General features: G+C 26.0%; 7 protein-coding genes and 1 long non-coding RNA gene across 12 annotated transcripts; 4 read left to right on the top strand and 4 right to left on the bottom strand.

Moving 5' to 3' along the window:
* Nucleotides 1-2,898: 2,898 nt before the first annotated feature.
* Nucleotides 2,899-6,650, bottom strand: LOC124425627 (fibroblast growth factor receptor substrate 3). Of its 3 annotated transcripts, none has more exons than XM_046966216.1 (4): nucleotides 6,510-6,650; nucleotides 5,897-6,216; nucleotides 5,414-5,823; nucleotides 2,899-5,306 (listed from the first exon to the last, which is right to left on the bottom strand). In XM_046966216.1, the coding sequence occupies exons 2-4, from the start codon at nucleotides 6,203-6,205 to the stop codon at nucleotides 4,604-4,606; spliced, it is 1,422 nt and encodes a 473-aa protein (XP_046822172.1). In that variant the 5' UTR covers nucleotides 6,206-6,216; nucleotides 6,510-6,650; the 3' UTR covers nucleotides 2,899-4,603. The 3 variants fall into 3 exon arrangements, with proteins under 3 accessions (XP_046822172.1, XP_046822154.1, XP_046822163.1); XM_046966198.1 differs by having other exon boundaries at nucleotides 2,899-5,309; XM_046966207.1 differs by having other exon boundaries at nucleotides 2,899-5,309; nucleotides 6,420-6,554.
* A 37-nt stretch (nucleotides 6,651-6,687) lies between these two features.
* LOC124425646 (lipoyl synthase, mitochondrial) lies at nucleotides 6,688-8,645 on the top strand. The gene is made up of 7 exons (XM_046966228.1): nucleotides 6,688-6,820; nucleotides 6,888-6,953; nucleotides 7,069-7,377; nucleotides 7,447-7,603; nucleotides 7,681-7,738; nucleotides 7,810-7,965; nucleotides 8,063-8,645. The coding sequence occupies exons 1-7, from the start codon at nucleotides 6,818-6,820 to the stop codon at nucleotides 8,430-8,432; spliced, it is 1,119 nt and encodes a 372-aa protein (XP_046822184.1). The 5' UTR covers nucleotides 6,688-6,817; the 3' UTR covers nucleotides 8,433-8,645.
* LOC124425647 (proteasome subunit alpha type-1) lies at nucleotides 8,614-10,516 on the bottom strand. Its single transcript, XM_046966243.1, has 5 exons — nucleotides 10,360-10,516; nucleotides 9,640-9,890; nucleotides 9,385-9,544; nucleotides 9,031-9,240; nucleotides 8,614-8,887 (listed from the first exon to the last, which is right to left on the bottom strand). The coding sequence occupies exons 1-5, from the start codon at nucleotides 10,360-10,362 to the stop codon at nucleotides 8,675-8,677; spliced, it is 837 nt and encodes a 278-aa protein (XP_046822199.1). The 5' UTR covers nucleotides 10,363-10,516; the 3' UTR covers nucleotides 8,614-8,674.
* A 408-nt stretch (nucleotides 10,517-10,924) lies between these two features.
* On the bottom strand, nucleotides 10,925-11,731 carry LOC124432646. Its single transcript, XR_006944355.1, has 3 exons — nucleotides 11,639-11,731; nucleotides 11,439-11,547; nucleotides 10,925-11,341 (listed from the first exon to the last, which is right to left on the bottom strand). It is a non-coding gene; the product is annotated as an uncharacterized LOC124432646 (long non-coding RNA).
* A 707-nt stretch (nucleotides 11,732-12,438) lies between these two features.
* Nucleotides 12,439-13,988, top strand: LOC124432645 (caltractin). The gene is made up of 2 exons (XM_046981677.1): nucleotides 12,439-13,252; nucleotides 13,335-13,988. The coding sequence occupies exons 1-2, from the start codon at nucleotides 13,250-13,252 to the stop codon at nucleotides 13,839-13,841; spliced, it is 510 nt and encodes a 169-aa protein (XP_046837633.1). The 5' UTR covers nucleotides 12,439-13,249; the 3' UTR covers nucleotides 13,842-13,988.
* Nucleotides 13,989-14,135: 147 nt separating this feature from the next.
* Nucleotides 14,136-16,467, bottom strand: LOC124432642 (exosome complex component RRP43-like). Of its 3 annotated transcripts, XM_046981670.1 has the most exons (7): nucleotides 16,252-16,419; nucleotides 15,376-15,412; nucleotides 15,147-15,284; nucleotides 14,770-15,064; nucleotides 14,586-14,706; nucleotides 14,401-14,504; nucleotides 14,136-14,307 (listed from the first exon to the last, which is right to left on the bottom strand). In XM_046981670.1, exons 1-7 carry the CDS (start codon nucleotides 16,266-16,268, stop codon nucleotides 14,153-14,155), a joined length of 867 nt encoding a protein of 288 aa, XP_046837626.1. In that variant the 5' UTR covers nucleotides 16,269-16,419; the 3' UTR covers nucleotides 14,136-14,152. The 3 variants fall into 3 exon arrangements, with proteins under 3 accessions (XP_046837626.1, XP_046837627.1, XP_046837625.1); XM_046981671.1 differs by lacking the exon at nucleotides 15,376-15,412 and having other exon boundaries at nucleotides 14,797-15,064; nucleotides 16,252-16,467; XM_046981669.1 differs by lacking the exon at nucleotides 15,376-15,412 and having other exon boundaries at nucleotides 16,252-16,457.
* A 683-nt stretch (nucleotides 16,468-17,150) lies between these two features.
* Nucleotides 17,151-18,465, top strand: LOC124432644 (signal peptidase complex subunit 3). The gene is made up of 5 exons (XM_046981676.1): nucleotides 17,151-17,456; nucleotides 17,620-17,693; nucleotides 17,854-17,942; nucleotides 18,047-18,150; nucleotides 18,222-18,465. Exons 1-5 carry the CDS (start codon nucleotides 17,314-17,316, stop codon nucleotides 18,349-18,351), a joined length of 540 nt encoding a protein of 179 aa, XP_046837632.1. The 5' UTR covers nucleotides 17,151-17,313; the 3' UTR covers nucleotides 18,352-18,465.
* A 660-nt stretch (nucleotides 18,466-19,125) lies between these two features.
* On the top strand, nucleotides 19,126-20,486 carry LOC124422446 (piggyBac transposable element-derived protein 4-like). The gene is given in 2 exon segments (XM_046958932.1): nucleotides 19,126-19,135; nucleotides 19,213-20,486. Coding segments are annotated over 2 exon segments (1,284 nt in total).
* The last annotated feature ends 349 nt before the right edge of the window (nucleotides 20,487-20,835 follow it).

Below are 20,835 nucleotides of genomic sequence, written 5' to 3' on the forward strand. Positions count from 1 at the left end.
AAGCACATATCTAAGAAAAAATAATAGGCCACTACTTAATTATAGCTCATAAATGTTTTCGACATTTCTCCTGAAATTATTATAAAATTTAATTTTATAAATATCTTCAAGATTTTACATAAACGTAATACATAAATATTGAAATATTTAATCAAATATTGTAAAAATACAAATATGTTAGCAATTCCGGAAATAAAGGAAATTAAAGCTGATTATGAAATATGATGTAATACTGTTACATATTTATAATTATATGTATAGTTTTATGTATGTTCTACAAACTATTTGTATATATTAAAGTAAATTCAATATACATATATCGCGCGATTATGTATGCATCTATGTATGTATGTACATTGTTGTAATTTCTATAAATTGAGCATCATTTTTGAATTTATTTTTTCACAAGAAAAAATAAAAGACTTTCATAATTGATATTTAGGACTGTTTGAAAATCTATACTAATTTAGAATTCATGATGCAATGAAATCTATTTTGGCACAATAAAAATATTTACGACTATTTGTACATTTATAATAAATATCATCATTATAACAACGCCGCGTAAAATTAATTCTTTAATCACAATATTTTCATTGTTACAGATAAATAATTATTTTCTTATATTAAAAAAATACTACATGTACTAAAATACAAATCATTAACATCATTAATGTTGGTTGTAAATGGCATAATAAATAGTGCAATGAAATGTATAAATCTTTTTAATTATAGTTTTTACATTAACATTCAACTGATGTTAATATATGAAATACTATTATTGAATAATAACAAATTATATCATTTGAATCATGCATTTGGATAAAAATACTAATGAAATGTTAAAATCATTTATATAAAATGAGATATATTTTAATTGAAAAATTTTCAGAATGTGAAAAATTTAAAGTCATTAATATTTGTTTTCATACAATTTTACACAATTATGATAATTAGATTTGTATGCCATTGACAAAAGTAATTTGATCTAATGATAAAAATACATAAAATTTTTGTCATTAGATAAAAGTATAAACAGCTAGTAATATCTAAATTCTTTGGTTTATAATATGTGGATAATTATATTATCCACAGTTAATATTATGAATATAATTTCTAAATGGACAGAGTAGAAAGCCCAATATTCATTTGCATGCATATGTGCATGTGTGTATACATGACTTCAATCATACAGTTAATTTTTTTTGCATACTTGAAAGCAGCGAAATTTTTACAATATATATTTCTAATTTCTGTAATGTATTGATATTTGCATAAAACAAATAATTAGTTATGATAATTACTTTATATTTATGAAAAATCAATAAATATTTCAATTTCTAAATTGATATATTTCTGTCTCCGTTTCATTATTTCTCTCCCTTTTTGTATATAAATACACATGCATTATACAAGGCAATTTGCTTTATGAAAATTTTTAACATTCTACGTAGATCTAATGATCTTGTTGTTATGTATAGTATTTAGATTTAAATATAAAATTCCCAGCATACCTGCTTATAAAACAAAGCAGAAATGCATAGTATTTAATTAGAAAAGCTGCTTAAAATTATAAGATGCAGCAGTTGATGATCGTTTGATACTTTATAGATTATGCCTAAATATTAAACGATCGTCAACTATGCTTTGTTGTTTCGACAGATTTGAATAGTACATTTTACAATTCAAAGATATACTGTTAATCGCAAGTATATCTTCTTGTTATGATTTAAATACATGTACACATGCGCGTGCGTGTGTTCATGTAATGATTATACGATAATATAAAATATAATATATTATATTAACAGATTCACTACCACTATTTGATATCTAAACATTACAAAGAATTAATATAGTTCATAAACTGACAATAACATTGATAATGATTTTAAAAGAAATTTTTATCTGTAAAATATTGAAGGTAATGACATCTAAACGAATAAATTGTGATTTGAATAGAAATTAATATAATATATAATATATTATGGCAGTGAATGTGTTAATATCAAGTATTAATGTATTATACATAATATTCTTAATATTATGAAATAGCTGCTAATATATTCAACATAATATTTATAACAAGCAGCACTTGTAATAAAAGTATAAAACAAATTAATATTAACTAATTCAATGAATGTTTAATTTAAATATTAACTTATTTAATATTAACTTATATATATATATATATATGAATCTACTGATCTTACTTATAATAACTAAAAAACTGTTTGTATATAGATATATAGTTTATATATACATACTTTTGGAAGGTACATATTCGTAAACCTTTTTACATACAGCATAGAAAAGATTATAGTTAACAATCAAAATATATTACGTATTGTAAAAAATTATAATGAATTAAAATTATAAACAGATATTCCTGTTTATATAATGTAAAATGAAATGTAGTGCATAAACATAATTTATGTTCCTAATATCAATGTATATGATTTAATAAAATTAATCTATATGATTAAGAAAAAATAATAAATATAAAAAGAAAAATTTTAATTAGAGAAATAATTGCAAATTTGAAATAGTACAAAAAGTACAATTCTTCTGACTGTTACCACTTAATTAAAAGGAATTCTTAAGGAAAAATTATTTAATTTAAGAAATCTGAACTTCTAAGAATAAATTCGTTGCATCTAATTATCAAACTATATAATTTGAAAACTCCTAGTCCACTTCTTATTGATATTTATTACTTGTAGGCATGCCTTAGGCCATTTTAATTAGATCATTTTAATTACTAAAAAAAAATTATATCTTATTATTAACCTTGTGCACTTTATATATGCTTCCCTCTTCCAGGCGCAGGTAATGTTTGATAGTTTAATTAAAGTGAATTCTGTGTGATACAGGATAATATTTAATAATAAAGTTACCTATAGCTTTTTCAATATATTTATCTCGTTGTAAAAGATCTAGTTACATAAAAATAAGTCGAAGCTAGTGATCGACTGCTGCGCAGGGAACCTATAGCGCAGAAAGTAGTGCTCTCTCATAGTAATATAATTAATTTTAAAAATATTCAACTTCTGTTATTTTAAACATATTGACTTTTTGTTACTACACATTTGGAGCTATTGGAAGAAAAAGTCACTTAAATTGCATCTTATTCTTATATTTTTTTACATATGCATGATATTTAGATGAAGATTAAGAATATATTCTGGAAAAAGTACATATAAAATAACTAAAAATTATAACATAAATATTAATTAACAATATCATATATAAATAAATATTTCTTTGCAATGGCATACTATTTTAGCATACATATATAAATATTTAAAAAATCAAGAAAAGAGAAGCCTGTCTTGATAAGCTAGAAATGTTTTGCTGTACTCTATCTACAACATATATGTATATATAATAGTGTTATAAAATAGTCATTATTATTTTGTGCCACAACAAATCTTATTTGGATATAAATTATGTAAAATCCTCACTTACATTGCTATCTTAACTGCCTCAAAATTTATCACACTCACACATACATGTGCTATATAGTTTATATTCTATATACTTTTATCACATTTGAATATCACTTTTATAAATAATTTCTGATAAATGTTAAAATGAACTTTAAATATTGCATGAATTATAATCATTTTCTACTGAAATATACTTGTATACATATAGTTTTAAATGTCAAATGACTGTCTTAGTAAAAGTAACATTATTATATTCCTTTCTGATTTTTTATAGATTTTTGAAATAAAGATAAATTTAGAGGAAGCAAAGATTATCTTTTATGATAAGAATGTTATAAATATGATAAGAATTTATGATAATTTATTAAATTTATGATAAAAATGTTATAAAGAATGTTATAAAGAAAGACTAGCAGTTATATATTAATTAAGTTTCAAATATTAAAAAAGTAACATTAACAAGAATTCTGCTAGTGTGTACCAAATTACAAAAAATTCAGAGTTAACAATGTACGAACTTGATCTAAATCAATAAGTTTGTTAAATAATCACTGAATTAGTTCTATATTATCATTTAGTTCATACTTTAATATCAGCCTCATTATTTTTGGAAATATATACAAAAAATCAAGATGCTTTATCTTCCAATAGCTCTACATTAATCATATTAAAATATCTAATGTAAAAAATCGTTTTATGTGTAATATTCTATAAACTTATTTAATTATTGTATAAAATTCTTTCCTGGAGATTTCCTTTCTCTAAAAATACATTAGAGAGAAAACTACATCTTTTAAATGCTGTAATTAATAAAATGAATTATTGTATATTTATGAATCAGATATTGGAAACTAAACTGATACATGTATGCTGCACATGTCCACATTCGAAACTATCCAAATAACTTGTATATTTATATATAAAAAAAATATGAATGAAATAATATTATATTATAAAAAGCCTGAATTTAGAAAAATTTTACTAAATAATATATATAAAAGTGCCTCTTAATCAATATTTTAAAACATTGTAAAAAGTAAGAAAAAAACTAACAAATTATTATTTTATGAAAGATTAAAAATTTTATACATATGCATAATAACAATATAAGTGTATGAATAATCTGATGTGAGTATAATAAAATAATAAATGTATTACTCACTAATGGATGAACTAAGTCTGCAAGAAGCAGACAAGTCATTTATTGTGGAATTATGACGTGTCTTTCGCGAACCTTCATTATCATTTACAAGATTAGGATTAACAGAATGACAGAGAGCAGCTGTTTTATTAAAATCTATTGTAGCATATCCTTTCTGTATCTTATTGGGTGACTCTGGGGGAGATGGTGTCAAATGTACTGCACCATCCAATGATGGATTCATTGATTCATCTTTCTTATCCAAATCCAAAACAGCATAATTAACTTCCCTAATTGCAATACCTGTAGGTGTCGACGGAGGTAAAGGTGATTTATCAGATATAGAAATTCCTGAAAATCTTTTTTTTAAACTTTCAATTTCAGCTGATTCTAAATTAGCATAACAGTGCCTTGATCCATCTTCTGAATTAGATTGTAAAACTGGCAATGGTAGTGGATGTACCCTAACAGCAACGGAATCAGCTTGATCATTACCAGGACTTATATTCATGTATGCATGTTCAGAAACATTTGTTTCATTAATTTCTTCTATACATGTAGTTGCATCCAAAATATTATGATTTGGTGAAAGTGGACTAACTTCATTATTAATACCCACATTCATGTAGGATACTGTTGAAGATAATAATGGCCTATTGTTACATGACATTTCTTGATTTTTAGTTATGGATGTCATTTCCCATCCACTTGTACCACTGCTAGAAATGATATTATTTAATATACAAGATCTATAGTGTAATATAAAACATATAAAGTCATGGGGAAAGTATAAGATTTTTGTGCAGTATATAAAAAGATATACCTTTGTGCCATTCTCCTAAGACTTTTATTATTATTGTGTTCCATTTCCAATGGAATAGATAATAATATTTCTTCGTTGATATAAAGTGAGGATGAATGTGAGTGAGAAATTGTAGATGGTGGTGGTGGTGGTGGTGGTTGTGGAGGTGGTAAAATAGGAGGAGGGGATGGAGTGCTTATAGTTCCTTGAGGTGACATAGGACCATTACTACTTCCAACGCTACTTAGTCTTCCTATTCCATTTTGTTCATTATGAACAAATCTAGTACCCATGCGGTTGTTAAATCTAGTAGGCATTGGATCTAAATAATTAGGTTCAAATGGTATTGTCACTCTTGTTACAGATGGAACTGTTTGAGCAGCGACTGGAAGCTCTCTTGATATTGTGTCGTCTATACTATTATTACATACCTATTATCAAAAATATAAATGTGATAAAAATATATAATTTGATATACATTAAAAGTAAACAAAAAATACATACTTGGATATTTGTTTGAACAAGATTAAATAAATACGCTGCTCGATGGCATTTAAAGGCATAAATACCAGGCCCGGTAGAACATCTTCTACCAGACTCAAAGCTAAAGATTTCTGCATCATGACCGTATCGTCTTAAACATCGTAATGGCCATTTTATAGGCTGTTTGCCACGTTGATATAAAATTATATCTGTATCTGTAATTTCTAAACGTCCTGGAGTAACTAAATTACCTGAATCATCAACATTTATCACTTGAAAAATATTTGGATGTAGATCATTGATATCTGCACGACTATTGATACACCCCATCCTTCTTTATCCTAAAAATCATTAAACATGATTTTTATGTATTGTTAAAAAATTTATTATAATCTCTATCTTTATATTTTGTAACTTTATAAATCATTTATATTATCATATAAATAAATTATTTACAATAATTTATTATTTTCTTAACGTTACTAATTAAAATTAAATAACAATAAATTTTTAAATAATGGATTTAACTAGAGATGAATTATACCTAAAGATTTGATGAATGATCAAAGCCCATTATTTTCTATTACGTCAAACCGATGAAATAAATGAAATTGAACCATGTTGAAACACTCACCGAATACAACATATCCAAATATTAAATTTTCCACGATCAAGACAGTACACTCTAACACAAACAACACATCCTTGTATAACAACTATAAACATCACTGTATACCATTTTTATTGGCTTGAAGTTGCTGTTCCTTCAAAAAATAAACTATTGGAAGGCATGAAGTTATATGAATCTATATCGATTTCAAAATCGACAGAGAAAGGTCGTAGTCATATTTAGGTATGATATAGTACGAGTGTGACCAATCAAATTGCGTATTTATTATTTATACGTCCATCGAGTACCAACAAATATATAATTTTAAGAAAATGGTAAAAGTAAACTAATTTATTTTTGCGTATTTTCCAATAAACAACTAATTGACTTAATTAAATTTAGAGCATGTTGCGAATAACTTATGCAACAAATTTAAAATCATTCGGTCTCTTTCATTTTCATACAATAGTAAGTTCTATCGTTATTTTATATCTATTTATACTTATAACAAAATATATATTAGAATATTATTACATATTATGTATATGTAAAAAATCTTATTAATATTAATTAATTGCAATAGAGTGTACGATGTACTGAGAAAATTCATAAAACATTCTCTGAAAGACTTGAAGATGGCCCACAGTTTGAGGATTTCATCAGCAACAATTATACGGAATATAAAGGAAAATTAAAATTGGAAAAAGGAGAGAGCAGATTGAAATTACCTCCGTGGCTTAAAACTGAAATACCTATGGGTAAAAATTACAATAAAATAAAATCTCAATTAAGACAATTACGTTTAAGTACAGTTTGCGAAGAAGCTCGTTGTCCCAATATTGGAGAATGTTGGGGTGGAGGAAGCCATGGTACTGCAACTGCTACTATTATGGTAACTAACTTTATTAAGTAAAATAGTTCTATATAATTGAATATGCTGCAAAAATAAAATATTATTTAGTTAATGGGAGATACTTGTACTCGTGGCTGTCGATTTTGTTCCGTTAAAACGTCTCGTACCCCAGCACCATTAAATCCTGAAGAACCAGTTAATACAGCAACTGCAATAATAGATTGGGATTTAGATTATGTTGTTCTTACATCTGTTGATAGAGATGGTTAGTTACAAAGCTTTAATATATTTTGATTTTGTAATAATATAAAAAAATATAATCTTGTGTTGAATTGTTATTAGACTTAAGCGATGGCGGAGCAAAACATATAGCAATGACAGTAAAAGAAATTAAATGCAGGTATTCTATTTGGAATTTGTAAATACTTCTTTATCATAAAACATTAATTTATTTACTTTTATTTGTTATAGAAGTGATATTTTTGTTGAATGTTTAGTACCAGATTTTAAAGGAAATAGAAATAGTATCGCAACTATTGTTGCTTCCAATCTTGATGTATTTGCTCATAATATTGAAACTGTGGAGAGATTAACACCATTTGTGAGAGATAGACGAGCTAATTATAAGTACATATTTTTATAATTTAAAAAAAATACTCATATATATTAAACATATTCACATTTATAATTTACATGTTATATTTCATACTTTTGTCTTAAACAGTCAATCCTTGGATGTCTTAAGAATAGCTAAAGAATGTAATGAAAATTTAATTACAAAATCATCAATCATGCTTGGGTTGGGCGAAACTGACAATGAAGTAGAAAAAGCAATGAAAGATTTAAGAAATGCTGGAGTAGATGCTTTAACATTAGGGCAATACATGCAGCCTACAAAAAAACATTTAAAAGTAATAGAATACGTTACTCCTAGTAAATTTAAATTATGGGAAAATGTGGGAAAACAATTAGGGTTTCTTTACACTGCAAGTGGTCCATTAGTACGATCTTCCTACAAAGCTGGCGAATTCTTTTTAACAAATATTCTAAAAGATCGTCATCATCAAGAAGCCAAAACACCTTCTAAACTATAAATATTAAATAATACACCAGTATAATATGTAGTAGAAATAAATGTATACTGTTATATATAAAAATTATACAAATTTGTAATTAAAGATGTTTGTTATATAACCAATCATCTAGAGATTTTATATATGCAGATGATAAATGATAAGTATTTTACTCTTATGTTCAATATTTAAAGAACAAAACTTGAAAATAAAGTGACCATATTTTTTATACAAGTGTTATGACATTTTTATTATATTTTAATTTAATCTGTTTCCATTGCAATGGCAGCTTGTGAATCGCGTGGACCCTTATCAGCGGGTGGATCCTGAGGTGGTCTACCGTCATCATCAACATTCGGTTTAATAGGTCTTCCTCTTTTATCATCTCCTTCAATTTGGCTTAAATAATCAGACGTTGCTGACTCATCTAAGATTATAAAATCAACGCCTTTACCCACAATTGCTATAGAAACATTCTGCAACAACAAAATATTTATACAATGTATATATATATATATATATATATATATATATATATATATATATATATATGACGTGATCCAATGTTTATTAAAATATCTGTTAATAATATTTTATATTTACTTCATTAGATTCATACCTTAACAGATAAATCTACTTCATTCGGCAGCGTATCACGTAATGCTCTAAGACCATGCTTCACAAGTTCATCAAGATCACATGTCAAAAATTCATTAAGATGTTTTTCTAAGTACGTTCGTGCACTCTGAGAACGAGCCCCAATAGCCATTGCTTTACAATCAAAGTAATTTGCGGATGGACAAGTCTGGTATATATGAGGACCCTGATCCTTTAATATTGATAAGTAAAATGAAATTTATTAAATATTCCATTGGTCATTTTATATAAAAAATATATAAAATCTTAATCTTAGTAATATTACCAAATTTATTATACTAAGTATTAGGTATATTATTAGGTATGTAATACTTACATCATAACCAGCTACTAATAATCCTACTCCATATGGACGTCTATCATATCTCTGTGTACAAGTCTGCATCTTGTTTCCTAATGTTGCTATTAAGCGACTGATAGGAAGTACATCATCGTGAGAATATTTATAATTTAAACATTCAATTCTCATATATCGACTAAAATATAATAGAAATAAAAAAAAATATAATACTGCACATTATCAATTTTTTAATTTTTTAATCATTGATAAAAAAATGTTTAAAGGAATCACCTTAATATTCTAGCATCAGCAGTAAGACCAGAAATTGTAATTCCCATATGTTTATCTATGGGAATAATCTTTTTCTGATGAGCAGAAAGTTCAGAAGATGCCCTTTTAAGTGCAATAAGAATAGCATGTGTTTTATTTTTAAGACCAACAGTCGCTGATCCTAATTTTACAGCTTCCATTGCATATTCTACTTGATGTAAGCGGCCCTGTGGACTCCATACAGTGACATCGCTATCATACTGATTGCGGAACTGCAAAATAATGTATTATTAGTTGTTATTTTGGAAAAAATTTCCATAGTTTTCATTATTACTTTTAAAATTCTAAATAAGATAACATTTATTTTGTAGTTAATGAAACAATATTTTTATAAAGAACAATGTAAAGTATAATAATACTTAGAAATTTCTTTATTTATATATATTTTATTTTATTACGGTTTAATTCATTTCATAAATTATTAATGAGAAACGATATTGAAAATAATACATAAAAGAAATATTTATCTAAATGAAGAAAAAATAAAAGAACAATAGAAATATTATTAATATTTAAGAATACAGGCATTAATAATAAATTTACATTCAAAAGATATTTTACATCATACATACGACTAAAAATCTAGATACATTATACGTCAAATAATATTTTCATTAATAACTGAAATATTTGATAATATAATTTATATGAATTTACAATATAAGAAATATACATACATACCATTTTTTAGTATAAATGGGTTAAGCCAAACAATGTATACAACAATAAATTAACAATCACTATTACTTGCAGAAAATATCACTCTGTAAATTAACTATCACGCAATGGTATAAAAAGATAAGATTGTATGTAGAGGTGATTCCGGTATGTTATACTCTCATGCTGCTTCTACACTTCATTATGATTGGTTAAAAATCGGGAATCACTATTTGTTGATTTCAATCAATTTGGATTTAAAGATAAAAAAATCTCTAAAATCAAAGGCCCATATTCATAGTCGAATATTATTTTAAAGACCATCTAAAGGCTGACTGCATGTACTTTCCGACAATAAGGTCCTTCACACAAGCAACGACGTAAAATGTAATACATAAATCTTTAGAAAATCCCCTCTATATTTTTTGACGCGATGTAAACTATTGCGGTAAAAAATTTCGTAAAGATAAAATTCTTACAGTTTACATCTTACGTCCAACCAATCATTGGTCGTATTTAAACTCGATATTTGAAATTTTATGAATACCACGTGGTAGCATTACATAGATTTTAAAGTTATGTACATATTTTTGCGATTAAAATTATCAAGAGCATTGTGTTTTGTGTTATATTGTTATCAACATATAAGAGTACAAAAACGAAGATGTAATAAGTAGCACTTAATATTTAAGGTTATTTATTACCTTTGGTTTTATAATATCGATAATAAATTCAGGTATAATTCTTAATCGATTTTGATAGACAAGATGTCATTTTAAAGATGAAGGTTTAAGCAAGATGTTGACTTCTTCAAATTTTGAAAAAAAATTTTTTATTTAAACTATTTTCGAAAAATAATCCCAAAAATAATAGTTAAAAATAATAATTTCCATTTTCACACTGTCTATGAGATAGAACTTCCAGCGCTATTATTTTTTATAGTTTCTTCTGTAATGTTTTTATATTATTATATATGTATGATGTGCGTTCAATCTAGCAAAAATTACTGCAAGCAGATGTTAATAAGATATAAATATGAGAAACTGTAAAGTATTAAACTAATACTTTAATCCACCCTAATTCGATAAGAAGGGTATACCTACACGATACGATAGGCACATGTTGGGTATTCCCCTGTTCATTTGTAGTTTATGTTTAATCCACACATATTATTGAAATTTACATGCTTCGAAGGAAAGGTAATGAGCAGTCCTAAGAATTATAATTTCAATGCTATTTCTTCAATGATAACTATAATTAGTCGAAGCTTTAACTTGCGGTAATCGTATATGATGGCACTTACCATTATATCTTACGTCAATTTATATGCATGGCCTTGAAGACTTTTACGAATAGCCCAATCAAGAAACGTGATTCATAGAAACCTTACTGTTACATCTTATGGAAAATGTGCGACTAGTATAAGTTCACCAAAAAATGAACAAAGGCCAAGAATTGATGAAAACGATCTTCTTTAAGAACGCCTTAATACGGTTCATAAGATTTTCTTATTCGGTGGAATCACTGGCTTAAAGTTATTTTATTGGTGATGTCTTCATAATCATGATTGCCAGGAGAGAAAAAAAAACTACTACTACTATTACTACTACTATTTTCTTCCTTCACTAACCGATTTTTTCTTGTCATATGACAACAAAGTTTATAATTTCTTTAATTGAATATATAGAAATGGAGGTTTGATTGTAATAAGTGATATAATTGCTAACAATATATGTATGCATATTTGCGATTATTAATGACATTAATGAAGACTTTTCATGCGACCGAGTTTCATTTTTCATCAGTCATACATATTTCTCCATGCTATAGTGAAATGCTATTACATGAGAAACCAATGACATTTATTCAAAGCAAACAACAAGCCAATGATAATTTTTTCGTCATTATAATTAATATTTTAAATAATGAAAATTCTCAGTCACTTTATTATTTTATGATAATTCCATATAATTAATATCCATCTGAGTTTATTCATTATTAAACAGTTTACTTCCAATATTCATTCTTTAAAAATAAACATAGTAAAGAAAAAACTGACATCATTGGTTTGATTCTAGATAAATATTATTGAGTTGTCACATCTTCATTACATCCATTATTAATATATATTGATATTTTTCGCAATAGAATAGAATATAATATACATACAAAATATTAGACATTTGATATGAATTTTTATTAATTATTTAATGTCACTGGTTGTAGCCAATTATAATATAGTTCGTAACAATATCATGGTTATACTGTAGAAACCTCACAACACGATTTATATATACTGGCAACTTTAATTATATATATACAAAATATTAGACATTTAATATGAATTTTTATTAATTATTTAATGTCACTGGTTGTAGCCAATTATAGTATAGTTCGTAACAATATCATGGTTATACTGTAGAAACCTCACAACACGATTTATATATACTGGCAACTTTAATTATATATATACAAAATATTAGATATTTAATATGAATTTTTATTAATTATTTAATGTCACTGGTTGTAGCCAATTATAATATAGTTCGTAACAATATCGTCATGGTTACACTCTAGAAACCTCACAACACGTTTTATATATATTGGCAACTTTAATTATATATTACATGTTTATCAAATTTCATAAGACGACATTATGAGAACGGAAACACAATGTTTAATTAAGATATTATCTTTGTATTAATTCTATCATATTACAATATGATAGAATTAAATAATAATGAATTCAAGTCATACATACATACATAGATACATATATACCTATATATATAGAAATTTTACATTGATTATACATGAAGGCTTCTCTATAAGCTTTGTTTGACAAAACAAAAGCCAATTGTAGATCGTTTCTTAAACGTTGACCAAAAATATCGTGAATATATCAATAATAATTATGGTTTGTATTGTTCTGTTTGTTTTATTGTACGTGTATTATTTAATCATTACAAAATATATATATTTTGTACATTTTCTTTCAGGCTTCAACTTCTAAAAAAAACAGCAGTTCTCGGCGAAAAGGTGTCTCTAAAATTGAATTAACAGAAGATCAAAAAGCTGATATAAAGGAAGCTTTTGATCTATTTGATCCAGATGGAACAGGCAAAATAGCAACTAAAGAACTTAAAATAGCAATGAGAGCTCTTGGTTTTGAACCAAAGAAGGAAGAATTAAAAAAGCTTGTAGCTGATTTTGATCCAGATTGTCTTGGGAAACTGTCATTTGAGGAATTTTTAAATATAATGTCTGTAAAAATGTTAGAGAAAGATCCGAAAGAAGAAATTTTGAGAGCCTTTCGGCTTTTTGATGATGATGAAACTGGGAAAATATCTTTTAAAAATTTAAAACGTGTAGCTAGAGAGTTAGGTGAAAATCTTACGGATGAAGAATTACAAGAAATGATTGATGAGGCTGATAAAGACGGTGATGGAGAAATTTCTCAAGAAGAATTTATGCGAATTATGCGAAAAACCTGCTTATATAAATAAATGTAATGATTTGTTCGTTATTTTCATTTCGAATTAAATTAGTTTTAAAACCGTTTAATTACATTACATGATTTGCAAAAAATTACAGAATTTTAAATTGTAAAATTGTATAATTTATAAAAATAATTAAATAATTAAGGTATAAAATATCATTAAAATTCTTCCTAACTCTTTAAAAATTATAAAATAAATAAGATTTATATATTGCTGTTTGTTATATTAATTAAGTTTTAAATTGTATAATGTTTTATATTTTTACTAAATAGGTCATGACTTATCATAAACAAAAAATAGTATATTTCAATAAATTTTTATTTATTTAATAGCATAGTATTCTTATCTAATGAATCAAATTTTTTCTCTGTAGTTGATATAGCAGTATTTATTAATGTTCGCACTAAATCTGCTCTTCCTTTAGATTTCGCTAAACTTTTTATAAATAAATCTTGTGATATTGGAATGCCACCTAAATAAAAATTATTATGTTATTGATTAAAATATTTTAAATACTTTAATTGTGGTTTTATATACTTATTAAATATTTTAATATTTCATATACCAGGTTTATGTACATAACATATTGCTTCTTCATCTGAAACTATTGTTAATTTTCCTAATGATAAGCTTTCCTCATCATCTGTTGGATCAGCGATTAAAAGTTGCCTAAGATATAAACAAATTTTTCTTTTCTCTCTTTTTTTTCGAACATATGTAATAGGAATACATAGATAATAAAAAACCTACCTATCAAATATAGCGAAAGTTGTACTAACAGGTAATGCTTTAACTGTAAATGGAATCCTATCTTCATGCTGTACAGAAGTACTTCCACTATTTGGATCATGAGTTACTCGTGGTAAAGTTACTAAAAAATAAATAAAAATGTATTGTGGTTAATTTTTGAGATCTATAAACAAATATAACTTACAGGATTTAAGAGCAGTTGCTAATGCACCTGTGCAGGCATCTACTACTGCACCATCATAATTGATGCATAAAAGATCACAGTATAATACCCACACTAATTTAGCTTCACAAATACACAATTTTTTCAAATCTACTGCGGCAGAATTTGTTAAAATATGTTCTATTAGTTTAGAAATAACTTGTGCTTCTTCACTTGGTGGACCTGGGTGGAATTTTGGAGAGCATAATGCAGAAAGCTCAACATTAGGCACAATAAAACCACAGTCGGGTGTTTCTACTTTCGGTGTTGCCAATTCCTATAATAAATAATATTTTTTAATTTTAAGGATGAATTATATATAATTATGTTATCTCAATGTTTTATAAAGGTATATTTACAGCTTTGATGCCACAAATTACTGTAGTATTTCCAATTTTAAATACAGCTGAACTATCTGCTTGAGTTATTGAAGATACATTAACACTTATAGGACGAAAAGACAGAAATTGTCTTCCATCTGGTCTTATATCTTGTGCCTATACATAACGAATAAAATTATTCAAATTAAGTTAAATATATTATATAAATTAATTATAACAATAATAATATATATATTTATATATTTACTAGATGATCATGTAGGTACTTCACTGGATGAATTATTCTGTAAATATATCAAAAATCCAAACTGAATATGTAACTAATTACTATCAATTTAAATAAATTCATAAACTCTGCTCTATATTTTAGAAAGATCTAAAGTGGCTCAAGAAAGTATCCGAACGCTCGCTATAAAAACTTTATATAATAAAAATATGCATGTTAACCAGATATGTCGTATTTGGATTTTTTTTTATTTCGTGTATAAGAATTTTCTTTTCTCTACTAATTAGTTTTTTTAATTGATCTGTGATTGTTTATTATTGTTTCTTCGGTGTTTTATTTTTTAATATAATGTAATATATTGTAAATACACATCTCTTCACTAATTAGGCAATCTGCCTATATGTTTTCCCTTTTTTATGCAATTTTAATATTAATTCTCTTTAGCATGTCTGCGTTTCCGACTTCTTTAAATTCATTGTAACTATATAAGTTAACGTCAGTAACAATGAAGCACGAAACCCACAACATAATGTCACTATATCAATTATATCTACAAATGTTTACAATTTTACTAAAAAAACATTGAATTGCTTGATCGCTAAGCGTTCAAGTACTTTTGTGGCCCTGTTTCAATACTTCATTACAATAAATGTTTCATGACTTCTACAAATATTATTCAATTTGCTTCAAATTTTGTATAATCTCAATAATTATGTCTTATAGTAGTTGCAATATTACTTTCAAAACTTAAGTCTAACATGCATATTTTTATTATATAAAGTTTTAATAGAGAGCGTTCGAATACTTTCGTCTGCCAATGTATATGTATTCATGATTTTTATTGTAAGAATAATATACTTTGAAATGTCAACTTAGTTTAAATATGAATATACAAACTTGTATTGAGAATCCATTATTTTTCATGCACAATCCGTTCAAACTATAACGAATACACATTTAAGCTGTAAAATTTTCTATTACGCGACCATGTGTCGTGTTGTACATCTTTACTTCACCTATGAAATATACTACTATTATCATATATAATTTAACATACTATAATGTCATAAAGCACAAAATATAACTTGTAATGTATATGTATCCAAAATTATAAGATTCTCTAAATTGAGCCTTAAAGATATTTGTTATATGTAAGATAAGCAATGATTGGTTCATGATATATAAAATTATCCAATCGTAATCATACACATCATTAAATATACTTTTTCCTTTTTTTTACTTGGATGAAAATTGCATAAATAAAGCCCGCTAATACAAAAAAATAATAGTTAAAAGAAAAGCCAGTTATAAAAATATTTATTTCATACATGTATTTGCAAAGTATAACTAAAAGTATATTGTCAAGTGATGTGAATTGTAAATTTATTATTAATTTGAAATAAAATACGTTCACTACAAGTCAATCAAAAAAAATTAGAATTATATAATTAGTACAATTAAAAAAGTCTGCTATTTATTGATATATAATAAATTCAATAAATAATCTACCAAACGATATATAAATAAACCGAAAGATGAGTACATAACAATTAGAAAATTGTAACAGATATTTTATCTTGATATTTAAATTAAAATATTATTGAAAATAGGTATAGTCACGTAGCAGGAAAGTAAAGATATAAAAATTTCAAAGCCTGAAAATGTTTTAATGATTTATATAAAGTTGATTAGAACTGATTTAATATAGCATCACTAACAGAAAACTTGTATCAAATAGTTGTTTAAAATACAACGCCGCCCTGGTGGTCGTATATAACATAATTTGGGTTTAACTAGCCTATATTTTACGCATACCGGTTGATCTCGATGCTAACATCGAGTTTTCATAGGACAATGATTTTGGTTAGAATTTGTAAATGTATAACACTTAACAGTTTTGAGATATATAATTAAATTAACTTTAACATTTTCATATATTGACGATTTTAAAACTTAATAATGCATACAGTTTTGACACGTGGAAATGCTATTTTAGCATATACATTAAGTGTATCAGCTTGCCTTACATTTTGTTGTTTCCTTTCAACAGTTTTTATAGATTATAGAGCAAATGCAACTTTAAATACAGTAAAAGTAGTCGTGTAAGTATATAATTTTATTTATAATTGTGTAATTTATATTTGTATAGTTATAGTACTATATTAATATTAATTTTTACATTACATAATATAATTTCAAGTAATATCATAAATTTTTATTTTATTAATTTAGTATATATAATGAAAAAGTATATTTATTTTACAGGAAAAATATGCCAGATTATAGTGCATCAAAGGTGAAAAATGATCTTGGTTACTTGACATTTGATCTTCAAACTGATATCCTTTTTATTCTGTGTATATTATTAAATATTTCATGTATATATATATATATATATACATATATATGTACATATATACATATATATGTCAATGGTTTTCATATTTCATATATTATTAGTTTTTTTATGTAGTTATTATTTCCTTATAAAATATATACATCTCACTCCATTATTCAACTGGAATGTTAAACAGTTATTCTTATATCTTACAGCAGAATATCAAACGAGCAATAATGACTTTAATCAGGTATGAGTCTATTCTGGTTGTTATATGACTTCTTTTTAGAAACTTTCAAAAATTTTGTACAATCATATTATGAGGAGGTATAATATTTATTTTTTTTATTATAGGTAGTTTTATGGGATAAAATAGTTCTACGTGGAGACAATGCTGTTCTAGACTTTAAAAATATGAATACAAAATATTATTTCTGGGACGATGGTAATGGTTTAAGGTAATTATTTTTTCTTTGACATTAAATTTTTTTAATTTATTATATGTTACTTTTAAATTGTCTGCTTTTAGAGGTAATAAAAACGTAACATTAATGTTATCTTGGAACATTATACCAAATGCAGGATTATTGCCAAGTGTTAATGCCATTGGTTTACACACTTTTGCATTTCCAACAGAATACACAACTTTACGTGTATAATGTATGATTATTCAACATTATTGGAAATATATTAATAATTTTATAACAATTTTTAATTGTCTCATGTAAAATGTAAAAAAGTATATAATAAATATAGGTTGTAAATTACTTATATACAGAGCTGTCTTATATTTCTTTATTTTTTTGTTAATTAAAAAAGCATGCATTTAATTACATGTATTTACTATAAATAACACAAATATTTCTTCTAATCTAGCCCAGGATATTAGATTAATATTCATTTTTCTAAGTTAGTATTATATTATTCTGTATCAAATTATTATTATTATTTAAGAATGGGCATCATACTTCATGTATTTTGTTGCATATTAATGTTATATTGAATTCTGTGAAATGTTCATTTCAGTTCATATCAAAAAATCTGAAGTATTAACTTCTGTCAATTTTACTACCATAAAATAATATTTTATATAAGATTTTTTTAAGTTTTTTATTTATATAATTTTACTTTATAATATTATTAACCCTTTTGCATCCAAGCGCGAATATATCCGCGGCCCGCAACTGTCCTTTATCACCGAGCGCGGATATATCCACGAGCTGCGATTGTCTTTTATTACCGAAGGCGGATATATCCGCGAGCCCGCAACTGTCCTTTATCACTGAGCGCGGATATATCCGCGAGCCCACGATTGCTTTTCATCACTAGTTACCGAATATTCTTCAAATACCATAGATTACGTCTGATCTATTCAGTTTATTATATTCTAAACAAGTTTTATTTTTGTTGTGTAAATCTTTTAAACTGTCATTATGAATAAGTGTTTTCGATTTATATTTAAATTTAACAAATCCAAATTTTAAAAATAATCTTTCTTCATAAGTCAAACTAAAATTTAGTTGCCCCAATGTATTTTGACCATCTTGACGACTCGGATTCAAGTGTAGGAATGAGACATACTCGAAAACGTGTCATGATCATTTCATCAAGTGATGAAAGCGAAGTTAATCAGTGTGGCAGTTTTATAAATGAAGATTATATGTAGAAAGCCGAAAATTATAGGCCAATTATACATGATTTTTCAAGTGTGGATGGTGCAACTGTAAATACGCAAAATCTGTCGAGAAGGGAAGTTTTTGAATTATTTTTTAACAAAGAATTAGTTACAAAAATAATTACAAAGACAAATAAATATGGCGCAACCGACGCAGATTTTATACCTCTTATAGACGATGAATTAAAAGTATTTGTTGTTTTAAACATTTTAATGAGTTTAGTTTCTAAGCCCACTATTCAGAATTACTGGATCACAGATAAAAGCATAGAAACACCATATTTTAAGACTATTATGTGCCGTAACCGATTTTTCTCTATTGCTAAAAATTTACATTTTTCTAGTAATAATAATTCTAATGACGCACTCATAAAAATTCGAGAAGTTTCTGAAATAGTAAAAAAGACTTTTATTCGCATGTATGTACCGAATAAAAACATTTTGATTGATGATTCATTAATGCAATGTAGAAGCCGTTTAGATCATATACAATTTATTAGAACAAAACGAGCGAGATTTGATATTAAGTTTTACAAACTGTGTGATTCGAAATCGAAATATATACACAATTTTAATATGTATGTAGTAAAAGATAAAACTAATACTGCTAGCAGAAATGTTGTGATAAATTTGTTGAAAGAGAGTAGGTTATTGCATAAAGGATATTGTTTGTTTATTGACAATTGGTACAGTTCACCGAGCTTATATCGAAAATTATATAATATGGAAACAAATGTATGTGGAACAGCGAGAATGAATAGGAAAGAAATGCCGCGAGAACTAAAATTACACCAATTACAAAAGGGAGAAGCTGTTGTATTTTCTACAAGGGATATGGCGGCGATAAAATGGAAGGATAAAAAAGATGTCGTTTTACTAACAACTATGCATGGCGTAGATTTTGCCGAAACTGGGAAAATAAACCGATATAGCAGACAAAAAACTTTAAAACCAACAGTAGTAATAGATTACAATCAATATATGGGTGAAGTTGATGTTGATGAAATGTTAAATAAATTTCATACTATGCGAAGATGTAGAAAGGCCTATAAGAAAATATTTTTTTATTTCATAGATATGATGTTATTAAATAGTTACGTACTTTTTAAAAACAATTAGCCGAAGAAATTATTGAAAAATATTTACTATATATAAAAGCGAGGCATCATCTATCAATGATTCGATAACGCGATATACTGGCAGGCATTTTCCTATACGGATACCTTCAACTCTAGCAAAAGGAAAAAGAACATCAAAGCGATGCGTTGTATGCTTATCTAAGTCCTTGCGAAGAGAAACGATTTATAAATGCCATATTTGCGATGTACCATTATGTATTGATCACTTTAAGGAATTCCACGAAAAATAAATTTTAATTTTTTCTATTTTAATAAAAATGTATAGAATGCGTTGTTTGCGATGTATCAACTGTTTTAAAAAGTATAATTCTGTTGTCACGTACTGCGCT

Source organism: Vespa crabro, chromosome 1, assembly GCF_910589235.1.
Source record: "Vespa crabro chromosome 1, iyVesCrab1.2, whole genome shotgun sequence".
Classification (NCBI taxonomy): domain Eukaryota; kingdom Metazoa; phylum Arthropoda; class Insecta; order Hymenoptera; family Vespidae; genus Vespa; species Vespa crabro.